At 38.5% G+C, this 17,576-nt stretch overlaps 1 protein-coding gene across 1 annotated transcript in view; it reads left to right on the top strand.

Moving 5' to 3' along the window:
- KLHL1 (kelch like family member 1) overlaps window positions 1-17,576 on the top strand; it is a 185,008-nt gene that overhangs the window by 98,952 nt on the left and 68,480 nt on the right. Inside the window, exon 5 of the mRNA XM_014966191.1 lies at window positions 6,785-6,971. Coding sequence (XP_014821677.1) covers window positions 6,785-6,971 — 187 coding nt within the window. The remainder of the gene's footprint in view (window positions 1-6,784; window positions 6,972-17,576) is intronic.

The raw sequence follows: 17,576 nt of genomic DNA on the forward strand, positions 1-17,576 counted from the left end.
TAATCAGAAAAAAAAAGAGGTTCAGCCTCTATGTGGCTGGTGCATACAATCTCAGAATTTTACGACAAGCCAGTGTTCACTGATTATCACTTCATTTGAAACACCTGGCAACTCAGTTAGAATACTCCATAGCTATAAATATTTCCTTTAAGAGCCTAGGCACAGACTGGGGGACCAGAGTAAAGAAGTAGCTGTCTGGTAGGAAGTCACCAAATATGATTTTTGGACTTTGATGCTTACCGATATAATAAGTTTGCAATAAAAGTCCTTTTCATTAATTCCATTAAGGGTTAGAAAGCATAGGTAAATTAATATATTACCTCAAATTTCTGCAGGGGAAACTGATAATTTGATTTCTCAGCTTTGTTGTGCTTTTGTTCTGTTAAATTAATTGTTGACAGAGTACACTGTTTGGTTCAGAAGTCCTCAATGTACATTAAATGATTTTGCAATGTACTGTTCTTGTACTGACACTAGCTCAATAATATTAAAAGTAAAAACATATAGAAATTATGTATTTTGAGTAATACCATTACAGTCAATGTGAAAACACTCACCAGCTATGAGGGAAGAGAATACAATCTTGATATTTGAATTCATGAGGTTAGTTGTGAAGGTAGTATGCGTTAGATCATAATGCAATTCAACAAATATGTCAGAGTAGTATACATTTTAATGCACTTCCTGATAAAATTTTAAGGGGCTGCCATCTCAACTGAAAATAGCAGACTTTGGAAGCTGGCTATTTTCCTGTAATAATAGAGGTGAATAGCAAAGTTTAAGAGTATTTTCAAGTATAATTTATTTCATGTGCAATTTATTTGCAAACTTTTATATCGGGCTATTAACCTCAACCATGTATAGTGACCCTTTTTAAAAATACTGCCATCAAAGAACACAAATGTGTCTGCTGGTTTTTTGCATGTATCCATTTTTGTTCTGCCTGTGCCTCATACTATTTTAATAAGACTCTTGACAACACAGCATCTTGAACCTTCAGCCACAAAGCACTTATATTATAGATGTAAATATGTCTTGTTTTAAGCTGACCATAAACATGCCTATTTGGGGAACTTGTTTTTCCAAAACAGGCTTTTTCTTGTTAAAATTATATGATATCTAGACACAGACAAGTCGTTCTGAGGAGTAAACTTTCAATATAAGACAATTAGGTATATTGGCTACCTCTTACTGAATTTCTGTGGTCATAGGCATATGGCCTCAGAATACAGAGACCAAGAGAAACTAATTAGTTTTAAAAAAAATATATATATATATATATGCTAGAGAGATGCTGGAATCGGAGTTTGTGGCAAATTTAAAAGAGCAGCAGCTTTAATTTAAAATCTTTTCTGTAACATTTTGCTGAGACTGGATTCATATTAGCCAATTTCAATATTTTTCCTGTTTTTCCAGTCAACTATTTATTATTCTGCTATTACTGTTTCAAAGAATTTTAATCCATTTTTTGCCTAGAAATTCACTGAACATCAGTGTGACTGAAACTATCCACAAGTTTTCTTGCTCATTATTAGCCCAGGGAGAACACCTCATACCCTTGCTAGTTCAGCTAGATAGCTTTAATTAAGTAAAAATAAGAATTTGCCACATAGCTCTTGTGCATATGTTAAAGATGATACTTCAATTTTCAATACACAAGAAAGGTGTGACTAGCATTTAACCCACTCAAAATTCCTAACTACATTTCCATAATTTTAATGTATAATGCACCTGGCAAAGAAACAAGAGTAATAAATAAATAAGCAAATAAAAAAAAAAAAAAGCCAACCCTTAACTCCACGTTTCAAATCCAGAGTTTGGGCTGTCCACTTCCATTCAGGAATGAAATGTTGTGTCTAGGAAATATGAATTTCTGGAAAAGTCATCTTGAAGCTCTGTAGAAGTCAAGAAGACAAAATCAAAGGTTGCAAGTTATTAGGAAAGAAAAAGTTAACAGAGCAGAGCATATCATTATGCCGCCATAGACGTTCATGTTTTGATGGTATCTTGAAAATTGTGTGCAGTTCTGCTCACTTCAAAAAAAAAAAAAAAGAGTCTAAGAGTCTAACAGATCTGAAACGTGTGGAAAAAGCCAACAAGTGAGATAAAAGATACGAATCTTCCTTCATATAAGCAATGATTAACTAAGACAAGGTTCCCCAGTCTAGAAGACGGTCAACTAATGGAGGATACTGAAGTCTAGAACATTATAAGGAATTTGGTATGGTAGGACTCAATTAATAATTTTCTTTTCACTGAATTTCACTGAATTTCACTGAATTTCTAGAGTTGGAAGGGACCATAGAGATCATCTAGTCCAACTCCCCTGCTGAAGCAGGATTGCCTAGAGCTAGAGCATGTTACTCAGGACTGCATCCAGGCGGGTTTTGAAAATCTCCAAAGAAGGGGACTCCACAACCTCCCTGGGCAGCCTGTTCCAGGGTTCCGTCACCCTCACCGTGAAGAAGTTTCTCCTCATATTTGAGTGGAACCTCTTATATTCCAACTTGTGCCCGTTGCCCCTCGTCCTCTCAGTGGGAACCACTGAAAAGAGTCTGGCTCCCTCCTCCTTCAACCCTCCCTTGAGATACTTGTAGGCGTTGATAAGGTCTCCCCTCAGCCTTCTCTTCTCCAGACTAAAGAGTCCCAGCTCTCTCAGTCTCTCCTCATAAGGGAGATGCTCCAATCCTTGAATCATCTTTGTAGCCCTACGCTGGACTCTTTCTAGTAGTTCCCTGTCCCTCTTGAACTGGGGAGCCCAGAACTGGACACAGTACTCCAGTTGTGGCCTCACCAGTGCAGAGTAGAGGGGGAGAATGACTTCCCTTGACCTGCTGGCTACACTCTTCCCTATACAACCCAAGATACCATTGGCCTTCCTGGCCGCAAGAGCACACTGTTTACTCATTGCCATTTTACTGTCCACCAGGACCCCTAGATCTTTCTCTTCAGTAGTTGCCTCTAGCGGGTCCACCCCTAACCTGTATTGGTGCCTGACATTCTTCTTCCCCAGGTGCAGGACCCTACACTTTTCCCTGTTGAACCTCATGAGGTTCTTCTTTGCCCAGCCCTCCAGCCTGTCCAAGTCTCGCTGGATGGCAGCACAGCCCTCCGGGGTGTCAGCCACTCCTCCCAGTTTGGTATCATCAGCAAACTTGCTGAGGATACACTCTGTCCCCTCGTCCAGGTCACTGATGAATATATTAAACAGCACGGGTCCAAGTATTGACCCCTGGGGGACTCCACTGGTTACAGGCTTCCAACTTGAACCTGCTCCATTAATAATTACCCTTTGGGTCCTGTCACACAGCCAGTTCTCAATCCACCTCACTGTCCCCTCATCCAGCCCATACTGCCTCAGTTTCCCAATGAGGATGTTATGGGAGACAGTGTCAAAAGCCTTGCTGAAGTCAAGGTAGATGACATCTGCTGCCCTCCCCTCATCCAACCAACCGGTTATGGCATCATAGAAGGCTATCAGATTGGTCATACATGATTTACCCTTGGTAAACCCGTGTTGCCCACTTCCAATAACCCCCCACTCTTCAACTTGTTTGGAGATGACATCTAGTATGAGTCTCTCCATCACCTTCCCAGGGACAGAGGTGAGACTAACTGGTCTGTAGTTCCCAGGGTCCTCCTTCTTGCCCTTTTTGAAGACTGGAGTGATGTTGGCCTTCCTCCAGTCCTCAGGCACCTCTCCTGTTCTCCACGACTTCTCAAAGATGATCGAGAGTGGTCCAGCGATAACGTCTGCCAGCTCCCTCAGCACTCGTGGGTGCAACCCATCAGGCCCCATGGACTTATGAATGTCCAGTTTGGCCAAGTGGTCCCGAACCTGGCCCTCCTCTACTAGAGGAAAAATTTCCTCTCTCCATACCATCCCCCTTGCCTCTAAGGCCACAGATTCATGAGGGGTAGTCCTAACAGTGAAGACTGAAGAAAAGAAGGCATTCAGCAACTCTGCTTTCTCCGTGTCTTCCACTACTAGGGTGCCCACCTCATCCATCAGTGGGCCCACATTATCCCTCACCTTTCTCTTGCTGTTAACATACTGAAAAAACCCCTTTTTGTTATTGTTAATATTGGTGGCCAAGCTGAGCTCCACTTGAGCCTTGGCCCTTCTAATTTTCCCCCTGCATATCCTCACCGCTTCATGGTATTTCTCCTTATCTGCCAGGCCCTTTTTCCAAAGATTATAAGCCTTCTTTTTGTTCCTGAGTTCCAGCCGAAGCTCTCTATTTAGCCAGGCTGGTCTTCTTCCCTTCCTGCTTGATTTTAGGGACTTGGGAATAGCTTTATCTTGCGCCTTTAAGAGTGCCTCCTTGAAGAATGACCAGCTTTCCTGGGCACCCTTGCCCTCGAGGACCATCTCCCAAGGGACACCCCCAATCATGCTCCTGAAGAGGCCAAAGTCTGCCCTTCGGAAGTCCAGGGTGGCAGTCCTGCTGGTCCCCCGCCTTGCTTCAGTGAGAATTGAAAATTTTATCATTTCATGATCACTTTGTCCAAGACGGCCTCCAACGTTTACATCCCCCACAAGACCTTCCGAGTTAACTATCAGCAGGTCCAGTAGGGCACTTTCCCTGGTCGGTTCCCTCACCAGTTGCGTTAGGAAGTTGTCTTCCACGCATTCCAAGAATCTCCAGGACTGTTGCCTCTCTGCTGTGTTATATTGCCAGCAGATATCAGGGAAATTGAAGTCCCCCATGAGTACAAGGGAGAGTGATCGTGAGGCTTCTGTCACCTGCCTATAGAATACTTCATCAGTCTTTATATCCTGGTTTGGGGGTCTATAACAAACTCCCACCACAATGTCTGCCTTACTGGTCTTCCCCTTGATCCTTATCCACAGGCACTCGACACTGTCATCATGCATATTGCTAAGTTCTAGGCATAGAAGACTGTTCTTAACATAAAGGGCCACCCCACCTCCTCTCTTTCCTTGCCTGTCCCTTCTGAAAAGTTGGTAGCCATCAATTGCAGCACTCCAGTTATGCGAGTCATCCCACCACGTTTCTGTGATGGCAACTAAATCGTAGTTTTCTTCCTGCATGATGGTCTCCAGCTCCTCCTGTTTGTTGCCCATGCTGCGTGCATTCATGTAGATGCACTTTTTTCAATAGAAGAATTAGGCGACACTGAATGAAAGAAATTAATGAAACAAATTGAGTGAAAGCAAATAAAGCAACAGGAACCTGTTTAAAAAAAAACCTGGGAGGTTAACCTTCTTGTAGAGATAGTGATTGGCCAAATTCACTATGAAAACATACTGTAGATGCAAAAAATTTACAAAAGTTCAAAGGAAGATTGAACTAGTTCATGAAAGATAAGCTCCCTGAGAATTACAAAATGCATGGAACAGACATCCACCTCAGAACATCTCTCATATGAAAGTTGAAAGTTGGGGCAATATTAAGGGGAATTACAATGACTTATGGCCACAGTAAGAGACATGTTTTGTCAGGCTAGGTGAACCTTCTTATTCACTTTTAATAAGCAGGTCTATTTTCCGTTGTGTCATCATCCATGTAGAATAAGAGTTCTGGATCACCAGTTGAGCTACTGCAGTCTTTAATGCCTTTCTTTGGACCTGAATAAATTCATTTCAATACTGACACCTAAAATCAGAGGCAGGAGTCTGCTGTCTACATGTACAAGCTATTAATATTTTAGATGTCAGAGAACACATGTGTTATCTACAAAAGAGTGACAGATTGACAAAGGATATTCATGTATTCTTCAGCAGCTGTTGAAGTCCAGTTGAACTAGCTGAGAGTCCTTAGAGGAATCTAGCTGCCTGATCAGGCAACTGCAAAGCAGTTTGCATACGTTTGTATATTTGTGTCTGTGAGGGATGTATATGCTGGGAACTAAATTATCCTGCTTGATTGACTTCTGATACCTTAGGATATCTGAGATATCTATGTGGGTCTCGTGGATATGGCACAAAATCTGCATAAGCATGGCATTCTTCTGACGTCGTATCAGTGAGATCACAGAATCACAGAATCATTCAGATGGGAGTAGACCTCAGGAGGCCTCTAGTCCAACTTCCTGCTAAAAGCTGGTCAGCTATGAGGTTATACCGGGTTGCTTAGTCCAATGGGATCTTGAAATCTTGTAGGGTGATTTACAGCATCTCAAAAGCCAGTAGATATACAGGCAAGTGAATTTTGCTAATAATACGGGGGGGGGGGGGGGGAAACCCAACAGATTCAAAAATTGCACAAGACAGTTCTTTTTGGGGAAGGTATTTTTATTTGTGTGTTTTGGTTTTTCTGGGGTTTGCTGTTACTGTTAGGTTGGAATTTTTTTTGGTTGGTTGGTTTGGTTTGATTTTAAAACTAAGGGATTTTCCTGGACCTGCATAATATACTGTAGAATGATGTCATGTTATATGACTGCACATTCAAGATGCTTCCTTGCAAAGAGATGGCTTCTGGATCCTTGCAATGTTGTGCCACTAACCATTAAAAATAAGTCAGGCTGTAGCCTACAAGAGCATAAGTATTTTTCTTCCATGTTTTTCATAAGCTAGTAGTAAGATTGTAGTCTTAAGTGATGGTGAAACAGTGATGTAAAAGTTGCCTATAGTCTTTTAAAAATTAACTAAATACTTCTTTTCCTGTGCTTCCTCCAAAAAGCATAGCCCTCCAAACCCCTGTTTTCTACAATGAAGTGATATATGAAGTGACAGCCGTTTTGTGATCTTTTCTCATTGCACGGTATTGCTTTTCTAGGAATTTCTACCATATTTGATTCACGATTGTGTCATTCACAGATATTGGCTGACCTAGAAAACCATGTGCTTTTTAAGGATGACCTAGAATGCCAGAAGCTTATTCTGGAAGCCATGAAATACCATCTTTTACCAGAGAGAAGAACTCTTATGCAAAGTCCAAGAACTAAACCTAGAAAATCTACAGTTGGGACACTTTATGCTGTTGGAGGAATGGATAACAACAAAGGTATTAGAGAATATTTTTTACTTCATGAAGTTATATTTTGCATTTTCCTTATTAGAAAGTAGTGAAATAACTTTCTATTCTAAGACTGGGGTGGGGGTGTCTAAGTCAGTCAAGATATACTGCCAAAACTTTTGGTCCAATGAAAACCTATTCATATTTAAGGAAAAATATAGTACTAGAGGAGAAAAGAAACTGAGTTTTGAGTTCATTCTTTGTTCACAATGATTATAATTTCCAAAAAGAATGTTAACAAAAGATCTAGTGACATTAACTTGCCTTAGTTTTAGCTTTCCAAAAATTATGCCTGATTTATAAGTCAAATATGTATGCACTTTTACTAATAAATGAAAAACAGGCAGTTTAATATGCAGTGTATTCTGTCTGTAAGTTCTAGTCTGAAATATTATGGATGGTTCATATTCTTCTGATGCACACATTTATTGATCATCTAGAGAAAAAGCCTAGACAACTAGCTTAAACTAGAGTACTATGTCAACAGCTAAAGGAAGGTGAAATTATCCTCATTTTACTGAGAAGAAAAGTAGGAAGCAGTGGAAATTTTATTAAAGTATGTTGCTGTTATTTGTTGGGAATAAGAATTATGACGATGTGTGTTTATTTCTACTAAGAAGTCAAATCCACTGATTTCTTGAATGGAATGAAACAAAATAGCTATTTTATAAGACTATATACTCAGAAAGGGTATTATTGCTGTTTTTCCTTGAAATTCACTAACAGTCCACAGTATCTTACACTTAAGTGTCTATATTTAGACTGGAAAATATGCCTTCAGAAGCATTAGCTCTACTGTAAAATAAACTGTATTTAAAAAAAAAAAAAAAAACCATAAAATTTGATCTTCAGTATTTTACAACTGTTTCTAGGTGTAGTCACTGCAGTTGTTTTGCTAAATAGCTGTGGTAATATCATCTGCAAAAAGACATTGCATGTTTCTCCCATAAAGTTACACCAATGATAAAGGTGCATGACATACGTGCTTTTGTGAAAAAGAAATGTTGAGAGAATGGAAAAATGTTAAGGAAAGAACCAATAGGTTCATTTTATTCTTATAGCTGTGGATTATTTTTGTCCTTTTAACATTTATAAATGTTTGTGTAGCTAAATGTCAGGTGTGTATTTTCATAGAACATTGCCTTTGGATCATAAAATATCTGAAATACAAATTTTCTCTTACTTAGGACAAATAGTGATGAACACTTTATGGATTGTGGTAGTGGAAACGGCCATAAACCCATTTTAGGTTCAGCTGTATTTGTTCTAGCTTACCATGCAGATTGATTCCTGGTGCACACAGCAAAGCAAATACAGAAATATTCAGGAAAACCGCCCAGAGTGTAGCACTGGTCCGGCATTGACACAGCCCATTTTGCCAATTCAGGTTAGGCAGAAGCAGTTTATTTCAGCCCTCTGTTAATATGAGCTCCAACTGAAAACAAAAGTACAAGAGTTTATATACATTTACAGAAGGTAAAAACTGCTTTCAGAGGGGCCCTGGTATGGCAGAGCAGCATCTACATAGTAGGAGCCTTTGTTACAGCTGATGTAACGTATATTCCCGATAATTCAGATCTGCAGCTGTGTGGTGTCCACTTGCTCAGTTCATCCATCTCATGATGCCATTGTGTCATTGTCTAGCTTTTAGGACCAGCAAGTCTTGCTTCTGCGCATCAATTGAGGAGACCTAGGTGCTGTTCTTGTGTTTTGAAGAGTCACTTCATAAAGCACGTTTCAATATTTGGGCCATGACACGATGCTGATATTATCTGTCCTCAACAATTAATTTATTTTATTTTCATTCGACAACTTTCCCCACTGAAATGCTGATGTGGATGATTGCAATTCAAAGTGATGTATTTTTAATGTCTCCCAGTCTTTGCTACCAAATATGAAACAGTTACATATAAGAACTAGATAAACTAAGCAAATTAGCAATTTATTAGCTAGAATATAAAACAGTAGGTAAGTGGTAGTATTGTGAAAGTATTTGAAAGCACTGCGGCCCATCACATAAAAAGTAGCCTAGCATGCTAAATCACATTTGTTTTGAAATCTCTTCTGTAGTTTTTTTCCTTTCCATAAAAAGAGGTGATTAAATTAAACTCCAGCAGCCAGTGACTGATATGGCTGATATGTGAAAAGTTAATGCAGCATAGTACTAACTGGATAAAATTAAAAGGAACAAAGTTAGATCATTTTGTAATTGTAATTTCCTAAATGTACAAAACCTCATTTAAATCTCTGTTTCCATGCATCTTAGTTTATTTATTCATTTAATTTGAAAGGAGCATATCAGAAACTGATTCTCTCTATGTTTACATTAATAGAATTAAATGTACTAGAGATTTGAGGTATATGCTCTGATAGTGTTCCATTCACCTTACCCATTCATGTCATCACACTGACTTTTGTAATTTGGATTAGCAGGATTTAATAATCTAGTAGTATACAAAAGCTGTCTAGGTGCACATATAAAGGAGAATACTAGACTGAAATAAATGAGTAAATGCAAGAATTGAACATACACCAATTTGTAAGAATGCTAAAACACTGACTTCTTGCAGCTGTGTTGGAATCCCAAATGCAGAACAAAAAATGTGATAAAACATGAGGTATACAGTCTATTAGATAGTGCCATAGAAGACTATGATGAGGAAAATGTATTTGCACAGCAAGAGGAGACTGGTATAAATAATGGAATAGTGTTATATTGATGGCAGAATACTGACTGATCTCTCGTGAGGTGTTCTAACCTGTCTGTCTACCTAGGAGGTAGAATAATAAGGGACAAAGAGAATCTGCAGAAAAGGAAAACTAAAGATAACAAAATTCTCAGGCTAATCATCGTTCAAAAACACTGGTTTATATTACTTTTTGGACTAGTCCTAGATTAGTTAATCAAAGTTCATTAGTTCATTATTTCCTGGATCACAGACTTTAAATAAATACAAAGGAAAACAAATGAAAAATTACATCAGCAAGAAACTCTTCCATGAAAAACAGGACAGGCCATTAACAAAGAAAGGGAAAAGTTGATTTACTGAAGCGCTGATATTAAATGTGTGTTTTCCATTAATCTTGTGATTTGATATAAAACTTATTGCAAAACATGCTCTGATGGTAAATAGGTGAGGTGCATCATTAGTCTACATCAAGCAATATTAAAAGTCCTCTTATTATTTAGATATTTTTTGAAAGATCTTTCATATCACCAGAGATATTTTAAAAAATTAAACTTTTGAAATGTGAAATTGTGAGGTGTCCGGTCATTGTTCCTTAAACTCACATGTTGCTTATCTTGCCTTTTCTTTAATGGCTTTCAATCATTTGTAATAATCCTCTTTTCTTTTCAAATATGATTTATCAAATGTGGTTTATTACTTATATATCATTATTTCACAGGAATATCATTTAACGTGGCTACATGAAGTTACTCTTTTTGGTCTGGTGAACTTCAAAGATGTCCTTGTTTTTCTGGGCTTTTTTTTTTTTTTATAGTCTCTAGCAAGATGTTTCTCACAGCATGCTTCACTTGAACCATATTTGTTTTAATTTTATATTTTTCATTCTCATAGATGCATACTTTTTAAATATTGAAAGAAATCCTGGACAACCTATTGTAAATACTGTAAATAAAAGCAGAAATATGGAAAGATCACACTTTTTCTCTTAGGGAATTCTTCTTGCTTTTTAAGATACGTGTCTGAGATGTCTGTAACTTGAAAATCTGTCTGTCTGTCTGCCCATCTATCTAATCTCCTTCCTCTTCAGTTTAGTAGGAATTATTGAGAAAAAAAATCCATCAAGATTATTTTGTAGCATTTTGCAAGTTGTGGAAATTACTACAAGCCACTTTGTTTTCACATACATTCATAAAACATTTGACAACATTCATTATCTGTTAATTTGATGTAGATAACTATTTTGAGAAAGCATCTGATCTTCATATTATGTTTTCACTAGACATATACAATGCACAGCAACAGTTTGATTTTCAGAATGTGAGTGCTTGTAGTCTTTGTATTTGTATAATAGATAAATAGCAAAACCTAGTTAAGAAAGTATAGTATTTTCTTTTTAAAAAAAAGGAAAAAAGTATCCAATGTGTTTGTTACAGAACATTTCTCCCTGGTGTGCTCTTTGAAATATTTTATATAAATATGCCTGCTTTGTAAGTATATATAGATGTATGTACGTATATTCTCATAAATGTAGGTAATATGAATTATTGAAGTGTTCTCTTAAAAGTTTGAGGCTATAGCATGGTAAAATACTCCACCCTATCTTTTGTACTTAAGCCATTCCTTAATCCAGCATGCAAATGAATTCATAGCTAAGGTTTTCTGCATTTAGTGATAGATTGTCTGCATAATATATTTGTTAAGGTTTATTTATTTAAAGAAGAACTTGGTACATTTTCTTATTCCTATCGAGATATTAGAATACAAGTAAATAGTCTCATGCTTACAAACTGTTAAGGAAAGTTAGGAATGGCCACTGACTCCAGTGAGTGGAGTCCTGAGCCCAGGACCCTCCTGGCCATCCACTGGAGCCCCTGAGGACCCAGGGTCTGGACCAGTTGTGGCCAGTGACCCATGGCCACAGACAAGGCGCTGCCTCCAACAGCACCCACATCCAAGACTCCCACCAGACCCAGGCACAGACAGCCATGTCCCCTTCTCCTTTTGGGCTGGCAGAGGCAGAAGGTCACTAGCGCAGCACTCACACCACACTACCCAGGTTCACAAGCACACGCACATTCACAGATCCCTGACTATTGGCATCACCACTCTGCCCTCCTCACTCACACTGGTGCCCCCCAGTAGCTGGTTTTCAGGATGCAGCCCCAGCAGCCAGAGGCTCAAGACCCCGCTGGCTCCAGTAGTTGAGACCACAGGCTGGGGGCACCCAACACCCTCAGACTGACTCCAGGAGCTGGCCCTGTGAAGCAGCAACATAAACATGCTGTTATTACTCATGAAATAAGTAGATGCTCACAAAAGATGAACTGAGAAGTGAGAAATTGACTGTCCCTTTTGCAATTCTACTCTTTTTATTGATAACATCATATATCTGTCCTTACCAGTCCTCTGTATGAATTTCTTCTGCCTCCAGTGCTACTTTGCTTACACATGTATGTTTTCCAAAAGGACACTTGTTATCTTTAAGAATCATGTAGTCATAACCTTAAAATGCCTCAAGAGAATGATAAGCCAAAATAAATTATGCCTCTGACATTCCAAGCAGCTGTCTGCCTACCACTTTAATTCAGACACCTAAAACTGTCCTCTGAAATCTTGCCTGTTAAAACAGTTCTGTTTTAGCCACACAGTTCCAGTGTTTTCAAATACCGTGAGTGATTTTGCTGAGATAAATGTAATGTAATGTGATGTCTACTCCGTTCCATGTAATATGCTCTAGCATTCTTTTTTATACTTTCTGGAGTATTTTTTTTCCAAAAAATGAACATGTTTAGGGTTGGGTTTCTTAAACATAAAAATATGTGTTGGTATAATCCAGTGTTTTCCCAGTCCTTCTCTAGCTAGCAATGGGAAACAATTATAACATAATTTACCTTAATTGTATAAGGCACTAATAAACCAGTAATATTTCATTAGCTTTAAGTCAACACTGTGTACCAATGACCATCTCTGTTTCCATTTTTTTACCCTTTTTGGAAGATTCAGCAGGAAAAGAATAATGTAATATGTAAATAGGGAAAAAAAAATTTCTCTCATCAGAGTCATCAACCTAGCATAATAATAAAGTTTTCATCACAGTGGGTTTTTTCAAGAAAATTAATATACCAAAGTAAGAGGCAGGCAGGCTATGCAGAATGAACAACTGAATTTTTCAATGTCTGTATTTCAAACATATATCATCATTTTCGACTGCTTAAATTAAACAAAAGTTAGCTGTTTGTAAACAGAAATAAATAAATCAATCTCCACTGTTTTTTTTTTTTTTTTAAAACAGAAAAGAAGGCAACTGATTTTAGGACTCTTAGTTTATTTATGGCAGAAATTTGTATTTTCAGTCATTTTAATATATTCCAAGAGTTCATCACTAGCTATATGTTTCATAAACTGCAAAGGTAGTATGATTTTTTGTTTGATTCACACAATAATAAACTGAAACTGAAGTGAACTGTTTCAATTCCTAATTAATATATATGTTATATTTAGCTGGCAACACAGCTTTCTGGAGTACTGAAATCATAATTAATTAAGTAACATTAAATAACGTAATGAAGTTCAACATGGAGAAGTCCAAAGTCCTGCATCTGGGAAGGAAAAACCCCAGGCACCAGTGCATGCTGGGGGGCCCCAGCTGGAGAGCAGCTTGGCAGAAAAGGACCTGGGGTCCTGGTGAACACCAAGTTGGACAGGAACCAGCAGTGTTCCCTTGCCACAAAGATGGTTAAGGGAGTCCTGGGCTCCATTAGGCAAAGTATTGCCAGTAGGTCAAGGGAGGTGATCCTTCCCCTTTGCTCAGCAGAGGCTCTTTAGGTGAGACCACACCTCAAGTGCTGTGTCCAGTTCAGGGCTTCCCAGTACAAGAATGATAGGGAGCTGCTAGAGGCTCCAATGAAGGATCTCATGCTTTAATCCCAGCTGGCAGCTAGGAATACACAGCTGCTCCTGCACTTCTCTCCCTTCCCCTCAGAACGGTAGGAAGAAGAGGGAAAAAAAGAGGGGAAAAGTAAAGAAAAAACCTCTTGGGCTGCTGTTTAACCGAACAAGATCAGATAAGGATATAGTAATAATAATGATACAAGTGACTCTCACTAGCTGGTAAGCTGTTGAATTTGCATGCCCAGAGCAGTGGTCATGAATTCATGTCCCCGCAGCCAACCCCCATTTACATATTGAGCATGACGTCTATGGGACAGAATATTCTATTGACCAGTTCACTGTTCTGTCTAGGCTGCTTCTCAGCTTCTGTGGGAAGCTGAAATGAGTCCTTGAAAAGTATAAACATTGCTTAGCAACAAGTAAAACAATATGCGTTATTGACACCTCTTTCACAGCAATCATTAGATTCAGTTAAAACCAGGACAAAGGTCCACAGAGGTAACAAAGGGACTGGAGCATCTCTACTATGTGGAAAGGCTGATAGAAGTGGGACTGTTCATCTCAGAGAAGAGAAGGCTGTGGGAAGAACATATCAGTGTATATAAATACCTGAAGGGAGGATAGAAAGAGGACAGAGACAGGTTATTCTCAGTGGTGTCTAATGGCAGGACCAGAGGCAATGGACACAAACTGAAACACAGGGGGTTCCCTCTGAACATCAGGAAACGCTTATTGTGAGGGCGACTAAGCACTAGCACAGGTTGCCCAGAGAGGTTGTGGAGTCTCCATCCTTAAAAATATTTAAAAATTGTCTAGACAAGATCCTGGGCAGCTGGCTGTTGTTGGCTCTGCTTGAGCAGGAGGATTGGACTAGATGACCTCAACTGTTCTGTGATTTTGTGATTCTGTAACATGATAGCATAATTGTAGAATAAAGGTGGAGTCTGGTTAATTGCTTCACCAGAGGAATATGAAATGCACTGGCTGATGACTGATGAGTTAATTAAATGTATAAATCACGCTAAAATTCTCTTCTCATCCACTTCTTAGAATTATTAACATTAGAATTTGCTTCTTTTCACTCCTGTGAATTTCAATGTGCTCCAGAACATTCAGCCTCATAGGCTAATTTGCAGTTACAGTACTTCGATTTACATGTGCATTTCTGAATTAAAAAAAAAAAAAATCCAGATTGTAACACCATCTGTTAGTTTTTCAGTACTTATTTTGCATCATTTAATTTCTGGCATGTTTTCAGTGTAGTTAACTTCTGAAATTGCTAATTCAGTTACAGTTTGAAATAAAGGGAAGAACCTGAATCAATCTATTCTGAAGCCTGCATGGCTTCAAATATAAGGCAAGAGCCAGAGTTATCACGCAGAAGACAAATTTAATGATCCCACGAGCTCCTTACCTTCCAGTCTGTTACCCTGATATTCGCGCTTGTTTGTACAAGTTACAGGGTCAAGCAGACAGTGCAAGAGGCCTTTGTGGCAGGAGATTATTCTCTCAAGAACACCCCTGTGTCTCCCCTCATTACTTCCCTGCTGCTTACTGACTTTATTTTTTTGACATTTCTAGTGCAGATATTTTATCACTGATGAAAGTGCACAGGAAAAAAGGAAACCTATAGAGAAGACACAGGCTTGGGAGCCTGGTAATTTAGAGAACCTCTGTTCTGTCAGAAACCTTAACTTTTTCCAGACACTAAACAATTTTTGTTCCCTGATCACCCAAGTTTCATTAATGGCTATTACTACCAGGATTGGCTTTGGAGTAAACCAAATAGTTTCTTCCAGCACAGAATCCTGCATGTTGTTCTGGAGTCAGTTCACTGCTGGAACCACCCTCAGTAGCCAGTGTGGCTAAGACTTCAAAAATGTTGGCACCTCCTGCCCTGTGCAGTCCTCCAGCTCTATCTTGCACCTTCAGCCACCTCATAAATCTTCATGCCAGAGTCTAGTTTTAGGCATAAGAACATCCAAGTAAGCTTCAGTACAGTCCTCAATTTACTTTTTACACTCTGAACTGGAAAAGGCAATAAACGAATTTGTCTCTTTGGACTACAGAAGGCACTATATAAAGCCCAATGAATACTGAGCATTAGCTGGCTCCTATCCATGACATTTAGGGATGACACCTTTTACAGCTGGTTTACCCTAGACAGAAGTAGTCGAAGCAAAGCAGAATCTCCCAGGAACGGTTGGGAGCAATGTGGATGAGCCAACAGCTCATCATCAATGAGCCAACAGCTAAGCAAAGTAGAAGAGCATCTGTATAGCTATAATGATAAATAATCAAAGGCGGCTGAGGTTAATGGGAAAATGGTGCTATTGCAGTGCCAAATTGCTCAGTTCATATAGTTCAAACCAAATTTGATCAAAGCAGCTTATTGATTTACTTATGATATGTAATTAAGTGACAATTAGATGAACTATATGTTTAGGATCAATATCTGTCATGCAGTAGATAAACTGCAATACTAGACACAAAATACAAAATAATGTCTTCAAATTTCTGAAAACCCTTCTTGAGCAATTCCCTGGAAGTTCTAGTCACAGGCACAAGTGCACACATGTGCGCACACACATCACACACAGAGATACAGGCACCCCTTCTCCCATAGGTTGTGCAGGTCACCATCACCACCTCCCCAGCAGTGGGAGCTTCTCTGGGTACCTACCCCTCCTGTAGGAGATGCAGTTGCCCAAGTATTTGCTGCTATCCACGTGTAGAACTTTTCTTTTTATTGTTGACCCCTTATTTGCACAAGTTCCAGTGAGAACAGAACTGTTGAAGAAGAGGCATGTGTTTTGTTGATGAACAATGGTAGTCTAGCATGATACATGATATGAATCATTAATAAACGGATCTCTGTAAGTCCTAGACTAGATAAAAACATTAAAACATCAGTCTTTTATATTGTAAAGCATAACACTATATTGTAACAGAAAACACCCAACACTAGAGGCGTTGCCTAAAATAACTGTCTAAAAGCTGTCACTTCATATACTCTTTAAAAATGTAAACATTAGTGGAAAAAACTTGTATTAGTTTTAGAGAATTCTGATCGTATTGAATAATTGAATATTCCCAAAGGTTTTCTGGTATTTGTTCATTTCACTTTTTGGCAAATTGTTATGATATTTTTATATTTTTTTCACTCCAAAAAAGTGAGAATTATTATATACAAGTTATGTATTTTTAAAGTACTTCAAGGAATTTTTTGCAGTCTCACTACAGAGAAAAGTAGTAAACTGCTACCCTGTTTTCTGTATAGCTCTTTCTTTACCAAGAGATTCTCCTCGGTATTCGCGTCAGTAACCTATTTAGGTCACATTTGTTCCACTTGAGTAAACATCTTTTCAGATGAAAATGTAATGTTGCAGATCACTAGATCAAGGTCATCATTTTGCACCTACTTACAGCAGCATCTCTAAATCTTCAACAAAATGGTCAGAGTACATGTCAGCAACAGCTTTGTAATAGCAAAATCATCAGACAGTTTTATAGGGGAAAAAAAAAAAAATAGAAGTTTTGTCATAAATGTAGAACTCCTATCCTCTTCATGGTTTTAAATACTGAATCATTCTAGCTATGAGAAAAGAAAAGTACCTGTACTGTGGAAATGTCTACATTGAATGCAAAGGTGGGTTTTGGAGTAAGGGGGATCACTTAGGCATTTGTAGCTGCTTCTGAAGCAATTTTGTTTATGCCAAAATCCCTGTGTTTGCGTGTAACCGAAATGAATATATTGCTGTCATAGTCTCAGGCATTCTTCCCAAAGTTTATCTGATGCCATGTAGCCTACATCAGGTTGTTCAAAATTACTAACATCTTCAGAAGACAAGCTCTAGATATTGCTGCATATGACTTAAAACATTGAGTTACAATCTTTCAATACATTTATTATTTTTCATACAATGACCTTGCTATATGACTAGTTTTCAATCATCAACTATGCCAAAAAGATGAGAATGGCAATCAGCTTTATACAAAATTCTTGATTTAC

The sequence above is a fragment of the Calidris pugnax genome, unplaced genomic scaffold (genome assembly GCF_001431845.1).
Source record: "Calidris pugnax isolate Ruff unplaced genomic scaffold, ASM143184v1 scaffold20, whole genome shotgun sequence".
Classification (NCBI taxonomy): Eukaryota; Metazoa; Chordata; class Aves; order Charadriiformes; family Scolopacidae; genus Calidris; species Calidris pugnax.